General features: G+C 40.2%; 2 protein-coding genes across 2 annotated transcripts in view; one reads left to right on the top strand and one right to left on the bottom strand.

Annotated features, from left to right (window-relative positions):
- Positions 1 to 5,317, top strand: part of RICTOR (RPTOR independent companion of MTOR complex 2) — a 76,426-nt gene extending 71,109 nt beyond the window's left edge. Inside the window, exons 37-38 of the mRNA XM_058864337.1 lie at positions 256 to 394; positions 564 to 5,317. Of these exons, the coding sequence (XP_058720320.1) occupies positions 256 to 394; positions 564 to 638 (214 nt within the window). The 3' untranslated portion in view covers positions 639 to 5,317. The remainder of the gene's footprint in view (positions 1 to 255; positions 395 to 563) is intronic.
- Positions 5,318 to 8,390: 3,073 nt separating this feature from the next.
- Positions 8,391 to 20,155, bottom strand: part of OSMR (oncostatin M receptor) — a 37,070-nt gene continuing 25,305 nt past the window's right edge. Inside the window, exons 9-19 of the mRNA XM_058864338.1 lie at positions 19,901 to 20,037; positions 18,510 to 18,663; positions 17,911 to 17,987; positions 17,279 to 17,501; positions 16,524 to 16,706; positions 15,176 to 15,277; positions 14,563 to 14,742; positions 12,718 to 12,882; positions 11,068 to 11,146; positions 10,714 to 10,786; positions 8,391 to 9,726 (exon numbers count right to left, since the gene is read on the bottom strand). Coding sequence (XP_058720321.1) covers positions 9,271 to 9,726; positions 10,714 to 10,786; positions 11,068 to 11,146; positions 12,718 to 12,882; positions 14,563 to 14,742; positions 15,176 to 15,277; positions 16,524 to 16,706; positions 17,279 to 17,501; positions 17,911 to 17,987; positions 18,510 to 18,663; positions 19,901 to 20,037 — 1,829 coding nt within the window. The 3' untranslated portion in view covers positions 8,391 to 9,270. The remainder of the gene's footprint in view (positions 9,727 to 10,713; positions 10,787 to 11,067; positions 11,147 to 12,717; positions 12,883 to 14,562; positions 14,743 to 15,175; positions 15,278 to 16,523; positions 16,707 to 17,278; positions 17,502 to 17,910; positions 17,988 to 18,509; positions 18,664 to 19,900; positions 20,038 to 20,155) is intronic.

Below are 20,155 nucleotides of genomic sequence, written 5' to 3' on the forward strand. Positions count from 1 at the left end.
TAAGCCTAGGCAATCACAGTAGTTCGGTACAACTTACAAGTTGTATATTCTGTTTCATCTCATTAGCATAGATTTCTTCCAGTTTTGTACAAAGTAATGTTGTTTGCTATGATTTTCCTACTCTGTCAGTTCTAGGATTTATAATGCCTATTACTAAAGAATTAATGATGACAGTTTTATTGAAAAGTTTGGGCTTTTTTAATACAATGGAAATCTTTTCAAGACTTTAAAAATTTTGTTTCTTCCCTTGTTCAGAATTAAGGAGAAGTATCCCCAAGCATTTGATGACATATGCCTTTACTCTGAGGTGTCCTACTTGCTAGCACATTGTACATTTCGACTTCCATCCCGAAGGTTCATTCAGGAACTATTTCAAGATGTTCAGTTCTTGCAGGTAAGTGGAGGGTGCACATGCACTGGAAGTACCAAAATGGCTGGCTGGGTGCAGGTTCCATGTCCTGAGGAAAAGATGCTTTCAGATAGGTACATCTAAAGGAAACCGTTTTGTGAGGTCTCCCGAGTAAAATCTCTGGAAATATTAATTCTCTGTCCTTTCCTTTTAGATGCATGAGGAAGCAGAGGCTATTTTGGCAACCCCTACGAAGCAGCCTGTAATCGATGCATCAGCTGAGTCCTGACCTCTGCTCAGGCAGTGCTCTGCATACGGACTTTGAAATGCTCAGACAACCTCCCACTGACTGGATAAAAAGTTTGGAACATCATCTTCGAAACCTTCCAGAAGCTACTGGTACCTGAAGACTGAACTGAAAATATTTTCTTCCTCAACCAATTATTGGCACAGTCATTTGAGCCCTTTGGGGATTTATTAGACATTACCATAGTTTTAATAATAGTAATTACTAGTATATGCAAGAGCCAAGCACTGAACACCTCCACAAGTTTTCATTTCATTTTCTACCATAAATTACGAAGAAATAGGACAACTTGCAGAGACATTTTTAATTGACTTCCGATTCTGTTCCAGAGAAGCAGAATGATGCCTTGCTTTTTAAACCCTGGATACCAGGAATCAGAGAGATGGGGGTGCATTCCACTGCCAGCAATGGGGAGCCATGCTGTCGTTGTGGGCACCAGGGGATTAATGTTAGCCCTTCTCTGTTGATTTTTGTACTGTTTATAACACTACTTTGGGGATTTGTAACTTCAGACAGAAAGAAATGCCTCTGAATCTGAGGTTTCATTAAGTTATTTTAATATTGCTATAGTTGTAAGACATTTTATTAGCAGTTTCTTCGATTTCATTGCATTTACATACATGTATCTTATCTGAACCAGTTAAGGATTTTCACTACAATTTTATTTTCAAAACAAGTCATTTAAAACTTAAAGTGCTGAAATCAGATTGTTTTCCCTGAATACTATGCATGTGTTTGCAGTTTCTACACTCATACTCATATAGTACAAATGTGGGTCTTACTCAGCTACAATCCTTTAAAAAGCATGATTTGTATCAGATAAGCAAATACTGTATAAACTGAACTTGAAGACATTTAATCATTGCAGGTTTTGTGAGGAGACTTAAGTATGAGTGTTTTCCAAGTTCCACAGAAACAGCTTTTTATAAAAACAAAGGTTTATTTGAATTTTCAATGGATTAGTGATCAAGCATCAGATAGTACTAATAATTGTAGTGAAAAGCCTTAAGTAACAAATTTTGGAGCAGCCTACTTATAATTTTGTACTGGTATTTAGGACTTGTTGCAAAAGTTAAATGATACAGTGACTGGTAATGATTGAAGTAGTTGCCTCTATCATGTTACTAGTGCCGTTTCTAAACTAGTAAGTGCAAGCTAAAAAAAAAAAAAATAGTAGGAATCCCTGTCACTTTGATTATGGATCTAAAGATTCAGAAGCCTTTATATAAAGGTAGTATAAATATATGCAAATGTGTATATACAGTAGCATGGCCACCTTTGTTAGAATGCCTGTAATAGAAGGGATTACCCTTTGATTTTGATATAGGTGAACAATTCAGCTGGACTGTACTAAGTAGAACGTATTTTTATCCATTCACTCCTACCATTTTTTATAATTGTCAGATTAATTCTTAAGTGAAATTTATCCTGATGCTCACATCTCTGTTCTTACTAGCTATGCTACTGGAGATTTCAATAAGTAGTCCTGTGAACAGTAACACACAATTCCTAGTGAAACGTAGAATTTATTTGTTCTTACTGGAAATTTCATCATGCCACATAAGCACTGCTTTGCAGCTATCACTTCACTGAACTCCTATGTGCACTGCATACCTTCAGGTTCTGGTAAAGCAGACTGTAAGTTGCTGCTCAGTCAAATTTAGTTCTAAGATTATCTTTTCATAAGTTCCCACTGAAAGGAGCAAAACAAAACTGATTGAACTCTTCTATGGTCATTGACATAAATAATACATCTGTGTGGCAAGACATGTTTGAAATGTTTAGAAAACACACCGCACCGGTAACTATTGGACTTCTGGTAATAAGAAATAAATGCTTCTGTAAAACCAAAATGTCAATCACAGTAGACCAAATAGTGGTATAAACTCCAAAGGAAAATAATGTAGTTTTCCCACAAATGGGGATAGCGTATGTTATACAGTAGTTTCAAACACTACCTCAGTTAGGCTAGAGTAGAAGAGATTTGTTTTAATAACTAAATGGGGTTACATCAAACAACTCCATGTTATTTTTCTGCAGTTAAGGCAAAATAAACAAGTTTTATCACCTGTATTTAAAAAAACCCACCTCTGTTCATTTGTTAAGTTTAACCCATAGCACTTAATGTAGAAAGTCATAGGAAGGCCTCTGATTATAGAAAGGTAAGCAAATATACTTTTGAAAGAATCTCCATCCTGAATTGCTCATGTATTCTGAATAACGCGCTTGTGTGGGGATCCGTGACAACAGAAACTTGACATAAAAAATTATGGCTGCAAATTCAGTTATGAAGCGTGGTTTTTCTTCTGAAAGTGTATGAGTGTCAGTAGATTTCAACAAGTATGCATCAAGTCTGTATTGTATATAACATACATTTCTAGAAAATTAATTTACACACTGACATTAAGCTCACATTGATGTTTCACTTTAATTGGCAGACGAAGGGGATACTGTTATTGAAGGAAATTTATATTGGCTTAGTTATAAACTGTGAATTTCTAATTTTATACTTCTCTTTTTTTTTCAATGTCCCTTTCAAAGTCCTTATTTTGGAGTTTTATTTGTATCATGATAAAGCTTTGAAAGAAAGCTGTAGTAAATAATGATTGTTCTTACATTAGCCCTAATAAAAAATCTCTTCCACTTCTCCTAGGGAAGCTGACAGACCACCCACTTTTTAGATTTCCAGTCTGAGTGATTGGTGATACTGCTCAATAAATGGCAACATGTGTAGCATTCACTTACACTCTATACAAATGCAGTTTGGTTGCTGTGGCACAGAAAACACCTCAAGGACTCAGCTTGGTCACACACAGCTCAGAGGTGGGAGCCGCTCCGGGAAGGAGAGGCTGTTTGTGGAACCAGTCACCATTATCATCAGCTACCTGATTCTCTTGGTCTACTCTTACAGGCAGGGGAAAAGGGAGCCCTTTTCGAAGAGGAGAGAGCTGTCTGACTGACAGACACTCGGGTGCCTCTGTAAGGGCCTGGTCCTCTCCACAAAGAGAGGGAGGATGAGGCTGGGGGTTGAGTGTCTCCTTTTGGAGAAGGAGAACTTTTCACCTCTCTGAAATTCAGAAATGCAGAACACTTCCAGCTGTTGTGGACATCACTTGGAGCTAGAGATGGTCAGGCTTTGAAGTTTCCAACTCATACGTGGGATCCCTGGCATGTTGTGCTTGAAACAGTTGCCTTTCCTCATCTGACAGCTCTTACTTGACTGGTGTCTGACAAAGGTACCCTAAATGCGCTCTCTTGTGGGAGGTGATGGTTTTTCCCTAAATGGAGTTTTAAATAGTTCACTAGTTGTGGGTGCAGTGGCTCAGGACACTGAGGTAAGCTGCCCTTATAAACATTCATAAGGTATCTGTGAGAATCCTGCATGTCTTTCTGATTTCACTTTGAAACATAGTGGTCTGGAAAAAGAGTTGTGGTTTGCAGTGAGACCGAAAACAAAACCAAAGCGCCTCTCCTAGGTGCCTGAAGAGTAAGGTAGCTATTCAAGAAATAGACTGTAACCAAAACCTGGTGAGGGATGGAAGAGTTGCTGCTTTGTAGTCTGTGCCTTGGGCTTGGTGTTTGGCAGGTTGGGCAGCGGGAAGCTGGCACAGCTTGTAAGCGAACATGAGCTCAGGTGTGCGGCAATCGCAGCAGAAGAATTCTCACCAGGCTCTGAGGTCCTGCTCACCTCCCCGCTGTCCTGCTGCTCTGAGCTGCACTGGAGCCACTTGAAAGCAGGTCCAGTAACTTACTTGGTTTTTTAAGTTACACTTCTATTACTGTGTGCATATGAAAGGTATACAATGTGAGAGCAAACAACTTTTACAACTGTAAAAGACTTTTGAGGACATGCTAAAAACTATATTTTTGTTTTTCTGGAGGTCTCCAGTCTCCTTGGTTTTCTTTTAACTCCCAATGCTGGTTCCCTAGACAGTTTTGTTCTCAACAGATTTATACTCATTAAAAAAAAGTGGATTTTCTTTGGGTTATTTTTGTAGCGTAGATAGACATCAATGCCACAGCATGCAGAAATTGCACATTTTGCTTGAGTTGCTTTTTAAAATACACTATTTTATTTGCAAAACGTAAGTTATGCCAAAAAGCGTAACACCATTTTGCCACTGAATAGGGTGTTTCAGCACAAGATGCTATGTCTGAAGGGGAAAAAAGGCTCTACATCTTGTAAATCTAATTGAAAATTTGTTTCAATACTGGGCTGTCAGCATCCCTAAAACTGCATTACAAGACATTATCTAAATTAGTAATTCTGAGGGAAGGGATCAAGAAAAATCTCAATACTTACTCTCCCTGTCCTGTGTGGTCTTTTTTTTTGTTTAGTAATACGCTGCTACATATTTGGAGGTTCTAGTGTTTGTAGGTCACTGAACAGACGTTGAAATCTGATTTATATTGTATACCTGTAACATAGAAAGAAAAAGTATTTATATATTTTACGTAAGAATATTGCATTGAGCTGTGTATAATTTAAACAGAGGCTTGTCCCAAAATGGTATTGCCCACTTTGATTTTTTTTTGTGTTTTTCTTTTTTCTTTTTCTTTTTTTGTATACTGTGTACAGTTCATGTCAACGAGCATTAAAGGCCTCCTGAAGCGTAGTCTTATCAAAGGGATGCATTGTTAATAAAATGTACTTAAACTTATAGTTGTTCTGGTCTCCTATGTACCTTTCAGCATTAGAAAGGATTTGGAATTCAATTTATATTTATAAGTTACTAGTTAACTAGAACAATCAGAAGCTTCCCAAATAATTTTTTTTATCAAAAATATATTTCACATTAATGCTTTATAAGATACAGAGACTCTTTAATAGTTTACACACCATTTTTATTATATTAAGAATTTAACATACTGAGAATTATTTTCTCTTATGTGATGGTTTAAGTATTAGCATTTCAACAACAGCTGTGAAAGTTGCATTATGAACAACAAAAAAAGGATTACAGTTTTGAATCATTCAACCATTAATGCAAGACAGATGTTTTAATATATAAAAATTATACACACTTCTCAATATATGCCAAAATACTTCTCTAATCTTCAGTTCTGGTGCCCAGACTGTGCTCTTTGACTGTCACAGAGGCATTATCCTTCCTGGAATCCTCCATTTGTGTGCTTTTTATGCACAGGAGGTTTCACAAAGCACCACCCATCTGAGCCAGGAAGCAGAAGGGTTCATAGGCAAAGAGGAGCCATTCTTTCTTCTCCTTCCCTCACCCAGCAGTCTGGATCTGCATCCAGATAATGGAATTTCATCGGAGCAGGATCTCCCCAGGAACAACCAGGGGACTGAGAGGTGGGAACTCAGCCAGGCCCATGTGTCTCACCCCACCATCAGGAAGGCACAACTGGCTGAACCCACAAACCCCTTCATTCACTTCCTGAGTAGAATTGCTGCAGACAGGCCCCAGTGATAGCAGCTTTTTCAAAGCAGGGAGCTGTGTCTGGTTGGAGCTGTCCCCCTGGCAGGAGGAACTGCAGCAACTCAGTGAATTCAACTGCAGTGAAAATTTAAAATGCTTTGTGTGATAACTCTGGTTTCTTTGACTGACAACTATGTATGAATTCCTTAGTACATAACTCTTGATTTAGAATACCTTTTCAACATTATAGAATAAATACACCTTTTTCTGAAATGTACAGCTCAGAAGTTTTGTATCAGTTGTGACAATGCAGCTCCCATATGTTTGGCCTTTTTCCCAGCAATAAAGCTTTTAAGCTACACAAGTACCTACAATGTGATGAAGCACTCTGGAGAAGCAAGCTTTCATATGCATTGTTACTCAAAGAAGAGGTTAAGATAAAGGGAGGATGTTTCCCTAAGATGTATCCATCAAATAGCATCAGCCTTCTCCCTTGCCCTCCCCATTCCCTTGTCCTCCAGCAGAACATGCCCAGCTGTTCCCTTACTCAGCTGTCTGGAGACTGAAAGGAAGGACCGTGCTGCAAACTCTTCTCTGCTTCTCAAGTCTGTGAGCCACCTGCACCAACGCACAGCACACAGATGGGCATTGCATGGCATGGACTGAACACCTCCAGACACATCTGCCCACCTCTCTGTCTTTACCTCCCTTTTTCCTGGCTGAAAACTCCCTCTGCAGTCAGTGCTTGCCTCAGCTCACAGGCTGTACAGGGTCTTAGTGGTTTTCCTGTTGCAACACAGCTTGTGACATTGCAACAATATCTGTAAGCAATAGTATAAAAACTAGATGTGGTTCAGTATCAGAATTCTCTCACCTTGCAGCTGTAGGAGTCTGTTTAGCTAGTTAAACACAGGGAAGTCAAGTAACTGCATTTTAGCAAACTAGCTGAACATTAAATTGTCAGACACCATCTTTTCCACCTTTGAGAATCGCTTATGCTGTGCTCTAAAGTTGAAACCATCTCTGTGACAGATTCCAAACACCAAAAAGAGCCAAACCAAAGGGCTCCTTGTCCACTGAGGTAAATCTGATGAGATTTTCAGCTACAATTCCAACTGTACTGCTTCATTACAAATGTATGCTTTCCTAAAATCAAAATGAAAGGCCAAATTTACTGCTGCCTACTGTAGGGATTGAGTGTTACAATAATTTTTTGTTTTGTTTTGTTTTTTTAACACACTTTAAAACAGTGCTGGGAGATGTAGATGTATGCAGCCTGAATATGATGTTCTTCACAAATGGGATTCATACACCTGTGCTTCTGACCAGCCTCTCTGGTTGGTGGTTGGTTGATTGGTTGGTTGGTGGTTGGTTGGTTGGTTGGTTGGTTGGTTGGTTGGTGGTTGGTTGGTTGGTTGGTTGGTTGGTGGTTGGTTGGTTGGTGGTTGATTGGTTGGTTGGTTGGTTGGTGGTTGGTTGGTTGGTTGGTTGGTTGGTTGGTTGGTGGTTGGTTGGTGGTTGGTTGGTTGGTTGGTGGTTGGTTGGTTGGTTGGTGGTTGATTGGTTGGTTGGTTGGTTGGTGGTTGGTTGGTGGTTGGTTGGTTGGTTGGTGGTTGGTTGGTTGGTTGGTGGTTGGTTGGTGGTTGGTTGGTTGGTTGGTTGGTGGTTGGTTGGTTGGTTGGTGGTTGGTTGGTTGGTTGGTGGTTGGTTGGTGGTTGGTTGGTGGTTGGTTGGTGGTTGGTTGGTTGGTTGGTGGTTGGTTGGTTGGTGGTTGGTTGGTGGTTGGTTGGTTGGCTGGTTGGTGGTTGGTTGGTTGGTGGTTGGTGGTTGGTTGGTGGTTGGTTGGTTGGTTGGTTGGTGGTTGGTTGGTTGGTTGGTTGGTGGTTGGTTGGTTGGTTGGCTGGTTGGTTGGCTGGTTGGTTGGTTGGTGGTTGGTTGGTTGGTTGGTTGGTGGTTGGTTGGTGGTTGGTTGGTTGGTTGGTTGGTGGTTGGTTGGTGGTTGGTTGGTGGTTGGTTGGTGGTTGGTTGGTGGTTGGTTGGTTGGTTGGTTGGTGGTTGGTTGGTTGGTTGGTGGTTGGTTGGTGGTTGGTTGGTGGTTGGTTGGTGGTTGGTTGGTTGGTTGGTTGGTGGTTGGTTGGTGGTTGGTTGGTTGGTTGGTTGGTGGTTGGTTGGTTGGTGGTTGGTTGGTTGGTTGGTTGGTGGTTGGTTGGTTGGTTGGTGGTTGGTTGGTTGGTTGGTTGGTTGGTGGTTGGTTGGTGGTTGGTTGGTTGGTTGGTTGGTGGTTGGTTGGTTGGTTGGTGGTTGGTTGGTGGTTGGTTGGCTGGTTGGTTGGGGCTTCCTATGGAAGTACAGGGGTCAATGCCAAAAGTTCAGTTCATGCACGCAAGCAGAAGATGGATGCCACGTGGTACCACCTCTGTCCTTCTGGAAAGCTAACGTCTTCCCACCTAACTCCCTACATCTCTTCAATGAGTAGTTAAGACTATTTTGAAGGGTCTTTAGGCAGAGAAGGCAAAAGTGTGAGGAGTCCCAGCTAAAAGAAATGGAAGAGGGGTCTTCCCTATAAAAATTGGTTTCTGTGCTCTTTCACACATCAAGTGTAGTTAGGACACGGGTGAAGTAAAAGCAGGATGATCACTGGACTTGGGTGCTCTGGGCAGTACTCAAATCTTCTAGGAATGAGCCACAGTGTGTACAGGAAATGCTTCTACAATGATTCCTGACATCATTTGAGAGAGAGAAAAAATACAACCCAGCCCCTAAAATGACTGGGCTGGGCAATGCCTCATCCTCAGCAGCACGGTACCCATTGGCTGGGGTGGCCACAGCACACAGAACACTGCAAGAGAAATATACTCCTTGAGCAGCACAACTTTCCCCCTTGTTTCATTTGCTCCTCTACTTTATGAATAAAGTTTTAATCTCAGCAAAATAAAGCAGTTCTCTGCATGAGCCCGTGACAGATTGCTGTGATGTAACTTCCTGCATAATACAGGCCACAAATCAGCCTATAAATCTCATCTAATGCCCGTAAATTGTAATGGAACCATAGCACACGTAATTCCTGTGTAAAACAGTACTCAAAACTAGTCCAGAAACAACAGCTTTCCCATATTAGTGGAAGTCAGGCAGCTGGGCTTGTGAGAGACCTAATCAAAAGAAGTTGTGGTTTTAGAAATTCTCATTTATAGTATATAGCCAAACACTGGATGGACTCACTGGAGGACAGAACTTCAAAGCCTGCCCCCCAGACAGCGTGCATCTGTTTGTGAGATGTATTTCAGACTGTTCTTTCTTTCAGCTGTTTCTCTGGTGGTTGAGGCTGCATCCTCATGAAAAATATCTAAATAGCATTGAGGCTGGTACAGCACCACTGCCTGATTTGTCTTGCCTGCTTCCAGTGTCTTCGATATTTGGTAGGGATCAGATTCAGTCTTAAGTGGAGAAGAATAAGCAAAATTCTCAAAACAAGTATGAGTTTGAGGTGTAGGTGTGGGTGGGAAGTTTCTCACTACATTTTCACTAGGGTAAATCCAGGAAGAAATGTGACCATCAATCTTATCTTCAGTTGGTGCTGAAGATAATGGGCTCCAGGTAACAGGATGCAATTTCTGAGCTTCAGCATTACTGTCAATGGCTAACATGTCAGGAAGGCAGTCATTTATCTTCAGCACTTTCTCAGAATCAATCTGCAAGAGAATCATTAAACAAAGAAATTACTCAATGAAAGAAGCCCAGAGTAGAGATAGTGATTACTTTACGGAATTCTAATATTCCTACACAGTTTTTTTTTTCATTTACACTTTCCAAGTAAATTAATTGGAAGGAAAACCTATGTAGAGGATGCTCAATAAAAGCTGCATTTTATGTGAAATTTATCAGACTATTTATTTAGAGATTTCTTTTTTAAGTAAACTCACAGTGACTACATTTGAGGAAGGAACCATGTCTCTCTAGTCTAAAGACTTTGCCAGGTTTTTGATGTGTGCTGGTTTTATTTTGAGGCAGAAGCAACAGGAAAACAGCAGCAGTGGCTGTTGTGTACCTCACTCCTCACTCTAGTGCTGCTGTTCAGTGAACACCAGCAGCCCCACCTGAGCCAAGGCAAAGGCTTTTGGAGCCCCCAGGCAGCAGCTCCCAGGTTGAAGGGGTACCGAAGAAGCTGAAGGCCCTTTGCCAATCCTCCCAGCCAGGCCTGGCAGTGCCTGGCAGAACCCCCTGCATCCTCCCAGGGCCAGCAAGTGCAGGGCCCTGCAGTGTTCTCCCGAGGGAACTGGGGCAGACACAAGGAAGGCTGCAAGGAAGTCCAGTATCCTCTGGGCTGCTGAGTTCAGACAGTGCAGGGGTTTGAACAGTTACAGTGGGGGAATCACCTGCTGATCAAAAGATTACATTTATTCTCCAGTTGTACGTTTTCATTTTGCAGTAACATGCTGCAAAGTAAGCTGGTCATTGCAGAGTCATGTGAATGTCAAAAGGAGAGTTCTCCAACAAATGGTAATATTAAACTGTGTTAATTTGTGTATAATAATTAAATGTTGCCAATACAAAAACTGACAAGAAGTTAATTTTTAAATGCAGTCAACACAAGAATAGTATATTGGTTTATTTTTTTTTTCAAGTCTACTAAGCAAAGAATGGACAAAGTAAAAACTCTGGATTTTCAGTGATCTTACATTAAAGTCTTTGAATGACAGTACTTTGCTCTTGTTAGGACTAGGTATTACAGGACAGCAGCACTCCTTCATCCTGGAAAGAAGAGACCAAAACAAATGTAATTTTTGTTCTTTTATCAAAGCACACTCTACCAGCAGAAGCTACCCATAGATGTGTACAGGCACAGCAGCAGATGACCAGTGTCTCAGAAATGCCACAAGCCAATTACTTAAAACATCCACACAGTCAGAAAGCCAAAGGAAGAAATTAATGAGGCCTTGCAATGGGATGGAAGCAACAAACTGCAGCAGTGGTTTGTTAGATTAGTTAGATTATATTCTCAGTCTACAATAGAAACATGCTGTACAACTTACCACTTCATCTTCCAGTGGCATATAGCTGCTACTAGGGCTGGAACTATCACTAGCACAGCAACAAAGTACAGCATGTTTGCTGTGGAATAAAAATAACTTTAAAATTTTGTTTTTAAATTCTCACATATTAAATTCAATCCAGATTGAGTTTCTCGGGCAAAAATAACATCAAGTCTGCATGGGATGCCTGCCACTAACTCAGCAGCAAAACTGTGTGGTCCATGGTTGCAAGGTAGCTTGGCTGGAAGTTCTGGGATATCTCTGTAAGCATTTAGACCTTGATCCCCTTTACCAGAATTGAATTATAACTAGATTTCTTTTTATTTGCCTCATATTGGCACCTTAGCTGTAAGAGTAATTTACAAAAATTAAGGCAATGATAACCTCACTTAAGTATTGTTTTTAGTTTTCTCTCAGACCCACAGAGAAAACAGATTTTTACCGTGAGGTATGAACAACAACTGTATCTCCATTTTGGACTCACTATAGCAAGAAAAACACTACACAAGTGTTCAAGTCTCCTAGGATTTATGCCGATTCAGGGATCTCTTCATTTCCTTCTATCCAGAAGACAGCCTTAGGCTATGCTGTTCACAAACAGCTGAGGCTCTAGGTGGGCTGAGGGGAGTGCTAGTTAGTGCCTGCTCTCCCTCTGCTCTCCCTCTGCCTTGTCCAGTGCCTCCCTGCCCTGTGCCAGAGAGTTTGTGTATCCCCACACCACAGGAGGGAATGGATGGACACATTACATTCTCCTTGTTTCTCTTGACGGTTAATTAAGCCCTTGTTTTTCTTCTCTGCTTGGCTGAACAAAGGCATGGCTGGCTAATGGAAGCTAGAGCTTGTGTGCTAGAAGCAGAACTGTGCCCATGAGGGTGCCATGATGGCCAGACACTGCAGTAGTTAGCCTAAAACATGGAGTCACTTCACGTTAGACAATCCTTCCCCTTTTCCCATCCCTTCCCTTTCATCTCCAACCCCAATAAGATTTGCAAAACCAGGCATCTCTAGTTTGGATTCTAAGCTTCGCAGCCCTGCTGACTGGTACTTTCAAGGGACAAAGTTATGGGCAAGTGATTTCCTCTTCTGCTTTGGTGATCAAATCTGCCCAGTTAGCAAAACACTGTGCCCATCCCAACAACCCTTCTGTGTTGGCTTATGAAGGAGTGAATTTGGCAATGGTTTTAAGGACTGATGAGAGTAAGAATCAACATCAGCAGTGCAAAAGTCCATACAGGAATTACCTGTTTGCACACAAGTCTGAAGGTATTCCAGTATTTTAAAACCAGTTAAATCCAAACACAATTCTTCAATGAGTTCTAACAAACAGGACTCACTAGGCATGCAAATGTGCATCTATTGAGCTATTTCCCAGAAGGATATAAGAATTAAATAAGGCGTAAAATAAATAAGATTTAAATTAGTAAATAAGACGTTAATTAGGGTTGTTCTAAAATTTAGAAAAAAATCCTTTCTATTTAGAAGTATCAAAATGTCATCGTATCCAAATGTCATGCTCATATCACTTCTCAGTCGGATTCTTTCTTAAGTGGATGTTGCATTGAATTAAATGTTTTCCCTTACGAAAGGAAGGTTATTATAACATTTTAAATCCTTCTGCTAGAGGACATTATTCACAGTATATGTACTCACAATTATATGGTGTATCTATGTATCTAAAGTTAACAATGGGAGTCTCTCCTCCACCTGTAAATGCTTTAACCACTATTTTGTATTTTGTGTTTGGCATCAGGTGTTTCACGGTGTATCTCTTTTCTTCTGGGTTTTCAATCGTGTATTTACATAGCTCTGATTCATCTAAAACAAAACAAATAAGATAGAATCACAGGATTAAAGAATGCTTTTGGTTAGAAGGCACCCTAAGGATTGCCTAGTTCCATCTCCTCTGCCATGGACAGGGACACCTTCCACTCAACCACGTTACTCAGCCCCATCCAGCCTGGCCTTGAACATTTCCAGACATGGGGCATCCACAACTTCTCTGGGTAACCTGTTCCAGAGCCTCATTACCCCCACAGTAAATCTGCTCCCAATAGCTATTCTAAGCCTATACTTTCTGTTTAAAACCACTACCACTTGTCCTATCAGAACAGGCCCTGGTAAAAAGTCTCTTTCCATCTTTCTTATAAGCTCCCTGTTAGGTACTGAAAGGTTGCACTAAGTTGTCCCCAGAATATTACAAAACCAATTAACTGAAATAACAAAACATTTGCAATCTGCCTTCTTTGTAATTTGCACACTTTCTTCTGGGAAAGATGATACATTCTGACTCACTGCCACTGGCTGAACTCACAGCCCTTCTAACTGGACTGGCCACAGCATTGCCCTTCTCTGGAAGACATCTAACAACTTGTTGTCAAAACCTGCACCTTGTTTATTTTGATTTCTTTTTCCTTGAGCATTGTACCAGAATTTGAATTTTGCCTTTTTTTTTTTTTTTACCAGAATTCTGTAGCCCTTAAGCCTATGTCAATTTCTTTGAAGATAATCAAAAGCAAAACATCTCTGCCTGAAAAAAGAGCTCTTTTGCCTCTCTATTGTGCAACTCCCAAACCCCAGGGAGAAATGGGTTAGCTTATTTCTGCTGTTTTCAGTCACACCCATTGTCTGCTAGCAGAAGCAGTGAAGCAGAAAATCTTTGATTTCAACTTTTTAAAGTCTAACTGGAATTACTTACAGAATTATGGTACTTATATAGTTAGTTCAGTTCTGACAACAACTTCTACATAAGCCTCCCTCAGTTCAAACTTTGCTTTTCATACTGGCACTAGTCTAATCAGCAGAAGAACACAGGACCTGACCCAAGCAGAAGACGAGGCAAAGAAAAAAAATAAAATGTATTCCTTTAATGTATTGGAAACATCTGAAAATTATAATGGACCGAAGTCATCTGGAGCAGTTTTGCATGTGAAACAGAAAGGTCTGATATAAATTTGTGTCTTTGTGCCACTTCACAGCTCAATTCTGCTGAAAGAACTCCACTGTAGAGCATACACACAAATACTTTCACTAAAAAAGAATTTACAGGGGAATTTACATTATACAGTGCTCCAATTTTGAAGGAAATGAAGTGTATCCCATCTGCTTCTAAAATACCCCAAATCCTAGTAAGACTAACATGCTTCTTATAACTTTTATCCAAGTAGACCACAAACAGATGTTTTTCAACATTAATTGAGAACTCACATCACAGGAGGCAGAATCCCTCCTGTCGTACCAAAGGAGTCTATTCTGGAGCTAAAAAAAGAATCATGGAAAACAGGATGCAGGCTGTAAATCATTATAAAGCCAGAAATCACTTCTGCCTACCAGCACCTCATGCACCAAGAGGAACCAAAAGCAACAGGTGTTGAAATCTAGAGGTGGCTTAATGAGCCAGTCAGACTGCCTAATGTGAACCTTCCAAGATGCTGCAATACCAACAAGCCTATCACCTGTATCAATGACACAATTTTCTGTGGCAGAGGGCTCAGTTACCTGAAAGAATGTGCTTTTTAGATCCTTTCAGATTGCAGTTCCCTTCTATAGGTGACACATAAACATGGTAGCCTCTTACAAAACCAGGCTCTGACTCATTTGTGAGATAAGAATCCCAAGACAGTGTTACTGAATTGTAACTTAGGTCAACTTTTCTCACAACAGGGTCAAGACGAGGAGCTGGAAGAAAGGAAATTTGAGTTAAATTTGCAATTATTCTTCAAGAGTATTTTCTCTTATCATTTGAAAAATTCACACTCCCATGTGGTGTTTATGTTCATATCTTTCTTGTATTTAAAAGCTGACCAAAGCCAAAGTTCTCTACAAAAACTGTCAGCTTCACAGAGCCTTCATGCATCTACACAATACATGAAGCAATAACTGATAATAATTTAGCTCTCCTAATAAACATGGGCTCTGCCTGGTCACTGCACTACACAAATATTGTCCATGTAGGGCAATGGATGTTTATATAGAACTTTTAAATGCCTCACTGAAGATACAGGAAGGACACCAAAAAGCAATTCTATCTAGCCGTAGGAGGAGGAAATTATTCTATTTGTGACAGATCAATTTAGCAAATGCACAAGCCCCAAATATGTTGCTAACTTACGCAGCTCCCTGAGATAACCAATCTTCTTTTCCAGTAAGGAGGCTCTATTAGCAACAGAACCGTAGATGCGGAATTTGTATCTCACCCCCGGAACAAAAGCAGCTAAAAAACATTTGAACAAAAATAGGTTACGGTTTGTTTTCCAGTGTTACTTTTATTTAATTGCTTCCTACAGAGGTCAATAACCTATTGGACACATTCTCTGAGTGCTATTGTGCTATTAAAGCATCTAAAGGAAACAGAGGGCAAGCCAATTCTTGGTGTGCATTATGTGAATTAAACACATTTTATTCTGTCTGAAAGAGCAAACTGGAAGAGGGGTTTATACATTTTTTTTGCCATACGGTATTCAAGGTGACTGAACAATTGACTCCAAATGCACCAAAAATAAAGACAATTTCATTTACATTTCTGGCACAGGCAAAGGCTGTGCTTTGGAATATTTGATGCAGACACATATCCAGGTACCAGGATTCCTTGTTGTCCTCACCGACATCCACTCCCGTTCACATTAAGCAAGTGCAAACTACCGAAGAATTTGACAATACTCTTCCCATGTGTTACCACAGTCCCCTTCATTACGTGCAGGTTTCTGTATGTTTGTGTGAACTGAAGTGCATTTCCATTATTGCAAATGTACGTGTGTTCAATCAAATTTTGTTCAAATGAGTTCCATTCCAAAGTGAGCTCTCAGCTTGAGAGACTCCAGCAAAGCTAACTTCTTGCAGCTGTGGAATTGTATCAGAGCAACTTTCACACAGACAGAAAGGATTCAGGTCAACTGGCCATAGCCAGGGTAAAAAAACCTGCAACTGATCCTAAGCAAGGACTGGTACTGAGACACCTCATTTGTGGCACACTGACAGCACCAAACCTCTCACTACACTGTGGGTTTAAATTGCCTGAGTCTAAACTTCTGATCCATGTTACAGATAGGATTTCTACATCTCTCTTCCAAAATTATTTTAACTACTTCATTAACCTCACCATCCTCCTTCAAGATGCTGCTATAAGCCACTCAGAAGAGGTTTTGTCTAAAATACTGTGTTGACTTTTCTAATATATTTTTACTATTATACAAATATATGTAACATATATTTGACTATTCTAATATGTTTTCTAATATAGTATCCTGCCTTCCAGGGCATAAAGGTGCTGGTACATTTGTGTTGTCTAATTAATTTGGTAGGAAAAACATGATGCCACGTGCCTTTGAAGAATTGCACCTGCACAGCACAGAATTCAATACTCAAAATCTTCATAAAATAATTTGTTTTCTAAATTCAATTAATGCCCACAGCTCAAAGGACTGCTACACAGTCAGTAAGAATAGTTGTTTGGCTTTCACCTGAGCTGATCACAGCACTGGAAGTGTTTGGTCCAAATCTCTTCCACAGCAAATCACAAGGCTGCAACCTGGGAAAGTTACACCAATCAATAATGTAACTGTCATATATACTTCTGGGCTCCCACGAGATAAAAATGCCATCATCTGTACCATTAACCTGTCCTTCCTTAAGCTTTTTGGTGCCTAGGAATGAACAAAACAGAATCTTTTATTATTTTCCTGCATGACACTTTGGACTCATACAAGAAGATCAGTACAGTTCCTATACTAACCAGTTGAAAACAACAATAAAAGAGTTGCATTCCTCCACTAAATGCCATATGGGGTTTTTCACATGCTGAAAGCTAACAGGTCAGAAACCATCCAGGAATTGTTACTATACATTCACAAAAAAAATCATCTGCAGAAACCTAGAGTCAGAGGGTCATATGAGGCTAACCACACTGGCACTGGCTGCAGCATTAAGGCACCTACTGAAGATCTGACACCCTAGTTTTAGGCTAAATGTACTTTGCTCTGTGAAGACATTATCATTATTCTCATTATTATTAACATTATCATTATTACTATTGTTAACCTCAATAAACATACAGCTGCCACCCTGTAGGAGAAAACACAGTCATAATTTTCAGACAGCAGTGACATCAGTTAAGAGGTAAGGTCAATATGTTGCCCAGGATGATAAATTATAACTTCACTCAAAACAGGTAGAAACAACGCTCTAATAATGTAATTATAACTGAAAATACTCCTACTGTTATCTGTAGCTCTAGAGATGATCAACACTGAAGGAAGTGAAAAATTAACATTGTTCTTTGCCATGATACTGATTCTATAGGAATGGTTATCAATGAAAATCCTTGTGCTGTTGTAGACTGAAGAAAAGGAGATGCTTTCAGGCTTGGAGCCATCTTCTATTTTTTCCCAGGTTACTTCATAGGAAATAATTTTTCCATTTGCTTGAAAACTTGGTGTTGGCTGAGAAAGAAAGTTATGGAGGAAGAGAATAACTTAGTAAATCTTCCTGAAAAAATGTGAGAGGATCATTTAGAATTTTAAATAACTAACAGGATGTGTTATTTTTGTAAGAATATAAACTCTTGTTTCCATACATTCATACGTACACTGGTTGAAATGGAAATGCAGAAGTCTTGGTAATGGTATCTGACTTGTTCCAATACGTAGAAAAACAGAATTGTATGTTTGAAATTCCAGGACAGCACACCATCATAGCTCCATGTGTTTTGAGATATTTTATATACAATTTGTTTTAGATTTGTAAAAGACATTTTCATACTGAATTGCTATCAGCTGCACAGGAATCATGGGAGAAACTTCCAACCCCTTTATGAAGGTCATTGTTTCTTTTTCTGTAGGGATGTCTCACCTTCCAGAACAAGGTCACATTTCGTCCCCCCAGAACTGGTGTAATTTCTCTCCATATGTCCAGTTTCCCTGATGGAGCTGCAATAAATATAGCAAAACAAGAAAATAAGAATGCTCTGGGTGCTGAAAGGATAAGCAGTTTAACTGCTTCCTCCCATTTGAAGAAACCCCACTCACAACACCTCCTTTTCCCCATCACTCCCAGGTCTTGCCCAAACATTATCCTTTAACATAATTTTCCCTTTTTCTGAATTAAAGTCTGCTTAATTTCCCTAGAAAATCTTTGCTTGCAGTCACCAGACTCTTGTTCCTGCCTCTGCACTATTCCTCCAGGCCTCACAGGGTGCTGTAACTCAGTCTGTCCACCTCCCCAGCCAGCTGGATTTCCCACTGCCTGCACTGGAGGGGATGTCCAAGACATTGCCTATAGGAGGCAGGCTGACAATTATAATCTTCTTAAAGTTTTCTTAGCATGTTTCTTTTATGCATGCAACAGACCTCTGCTTTAGCTACACAGTGGAAGAGTAACAACAAACAGCAAAAAGAGGTGGAGAGCATGGAGCATCCCTCAAACTTTGCTTCTCAACAGGTTGGACATACTTCCTTCCTTTGTTCTGGTGGTCAGGGGTTGGCTCCACTCACTCCACCTCCAGAAGTGCTTGGCCGCCCCGCAGTGCACCCTGGCCGTGTACTCAGTGTACGGCTGCAGCCCACGCACCGTGACACGCTTTGAGTCCACCTCAGAGCTGTTGTGCTGCAAAACACAAAGACACACCAGGCACAGCTCAGAACAGTGTCCTCAGCAAGGTGTTCAGTTAGGCTTCACTTGGGAAAGACAGTCATGGAACAACAATCAAAAAAAGCAAATAATGCACAAGATCAAAACAGTGGGAGATCCAAAAAGAGGGCTGGAAGCCACCTCTGTGTAACTGAGTCACTCAGAACTCTCCACATGAGTACTTTTTACATCCAGAAGGCAATGTACTGAGATCTTGCCCTCATAATGTCTTGGGCTATTACCTCATATAAAAGTAAGCTGTTCCAGATCTATTTAGAGCAATCTGCAGCTAGTTTTTTCTTCCATTTTTTTTCCCCACCCTTTACCCCACTCTCTCCTACGAGACAGAATGAGTTCTAGTAAGAGTCAAAAAGCCAGCATGCTTTTAAGCCTCTCCTCAGAACTGTCTCCTGCAATGGCCAGCTGCAGTGGTCACTTGATCTGACAGCTCTTAAGCTACAATCAGGACAGAACACAGCTTGACTGTGATCTTCACTGTGCCTTTTTAATGTGCTAAAGGCAAGCTGCCTTCTAAGAAAAGACCTACAGAGAAGTAGCATGGGAAAAGTAGATTGGCAAAGAGTCCATCAGCCTCACCGTTTGTGGAAGAGGTGAACAAATTAAGGAATCTACTCAAATTATCTTCACAGAGATTGAAGAGGAAGGGAAGAAAAAGTGTTCTGGGATTCCATCACTAGAAACCAGAACCACTACCGTCAGCTACAGTCAATAGCACACAGAAAGAGCTTGGACTGATACAAAAGAAATCTTCAACACTGCTCTGTTGTGGGTGAAATAGCATGAGCAATAAAAACAAAACAAGATTACCAGTAGCTAATATATATAACCAGTAGCTAATATATATATGTATTTATAATACAACTTTACAATTATTTGGCCCTTCAGTATTTTCACTAACTTCAACAAATCTCAGAATCCATCCAACACAGCACTGAGACACAGTCAGACCAATTAACACCATGTACTTCTGGCAGAGTACAGACAGTGTTTGAAATGTGAATTAGAGCCAACAGTGGCTGCCCATATGGACCACATAATCAGTGTAGAGCTTGGGAAGCAAACAAATCCAGAAAACAGACACATCAACATGCCCACAAGATTTACAGTGCATTTGCATTGCTAGGGAATTGTTTTTTAATAACATCAGAAAGATCCTCACTATGTTTTTGATTAGGAAATTCAGGTTTCATACCAGTTCTACTTTGCCATCAGGTTGGAGCACTTCAGTCTGACAAAAGAGGTCAATTTCATAGTTTTCGTAATTCCAATGTAATGTAATTTCTGTATCTGTGCAATCTTCCCAAACCTGGAAAGGTGCAGTGGGATAAACTGGCAATAGAAAAACTGAGTTAGATCTTGTAAAACATAAAATATATGCAATAGAATGTTAATATTAATATTTTAGCTGAGTAGTAAAATTTTTTTCTCCTAATCTAGAAGAAACATG

Source organism: Poecile atricapillus, chromosome Z (genome assembly GCF_030490865.1).
Source record: "Poecile atricapillus isolate bPoeAtr1 chromosome Z, bPoeAtr1.hap1, whole genome shotgun sequence".
NCBI classification, from domain to species: domain Eukaryota; kingdom Metazoa; phylum Chordata; class Aves; order Passeriformes; family Paridae; genus Poecile; species Poecile atricapillus.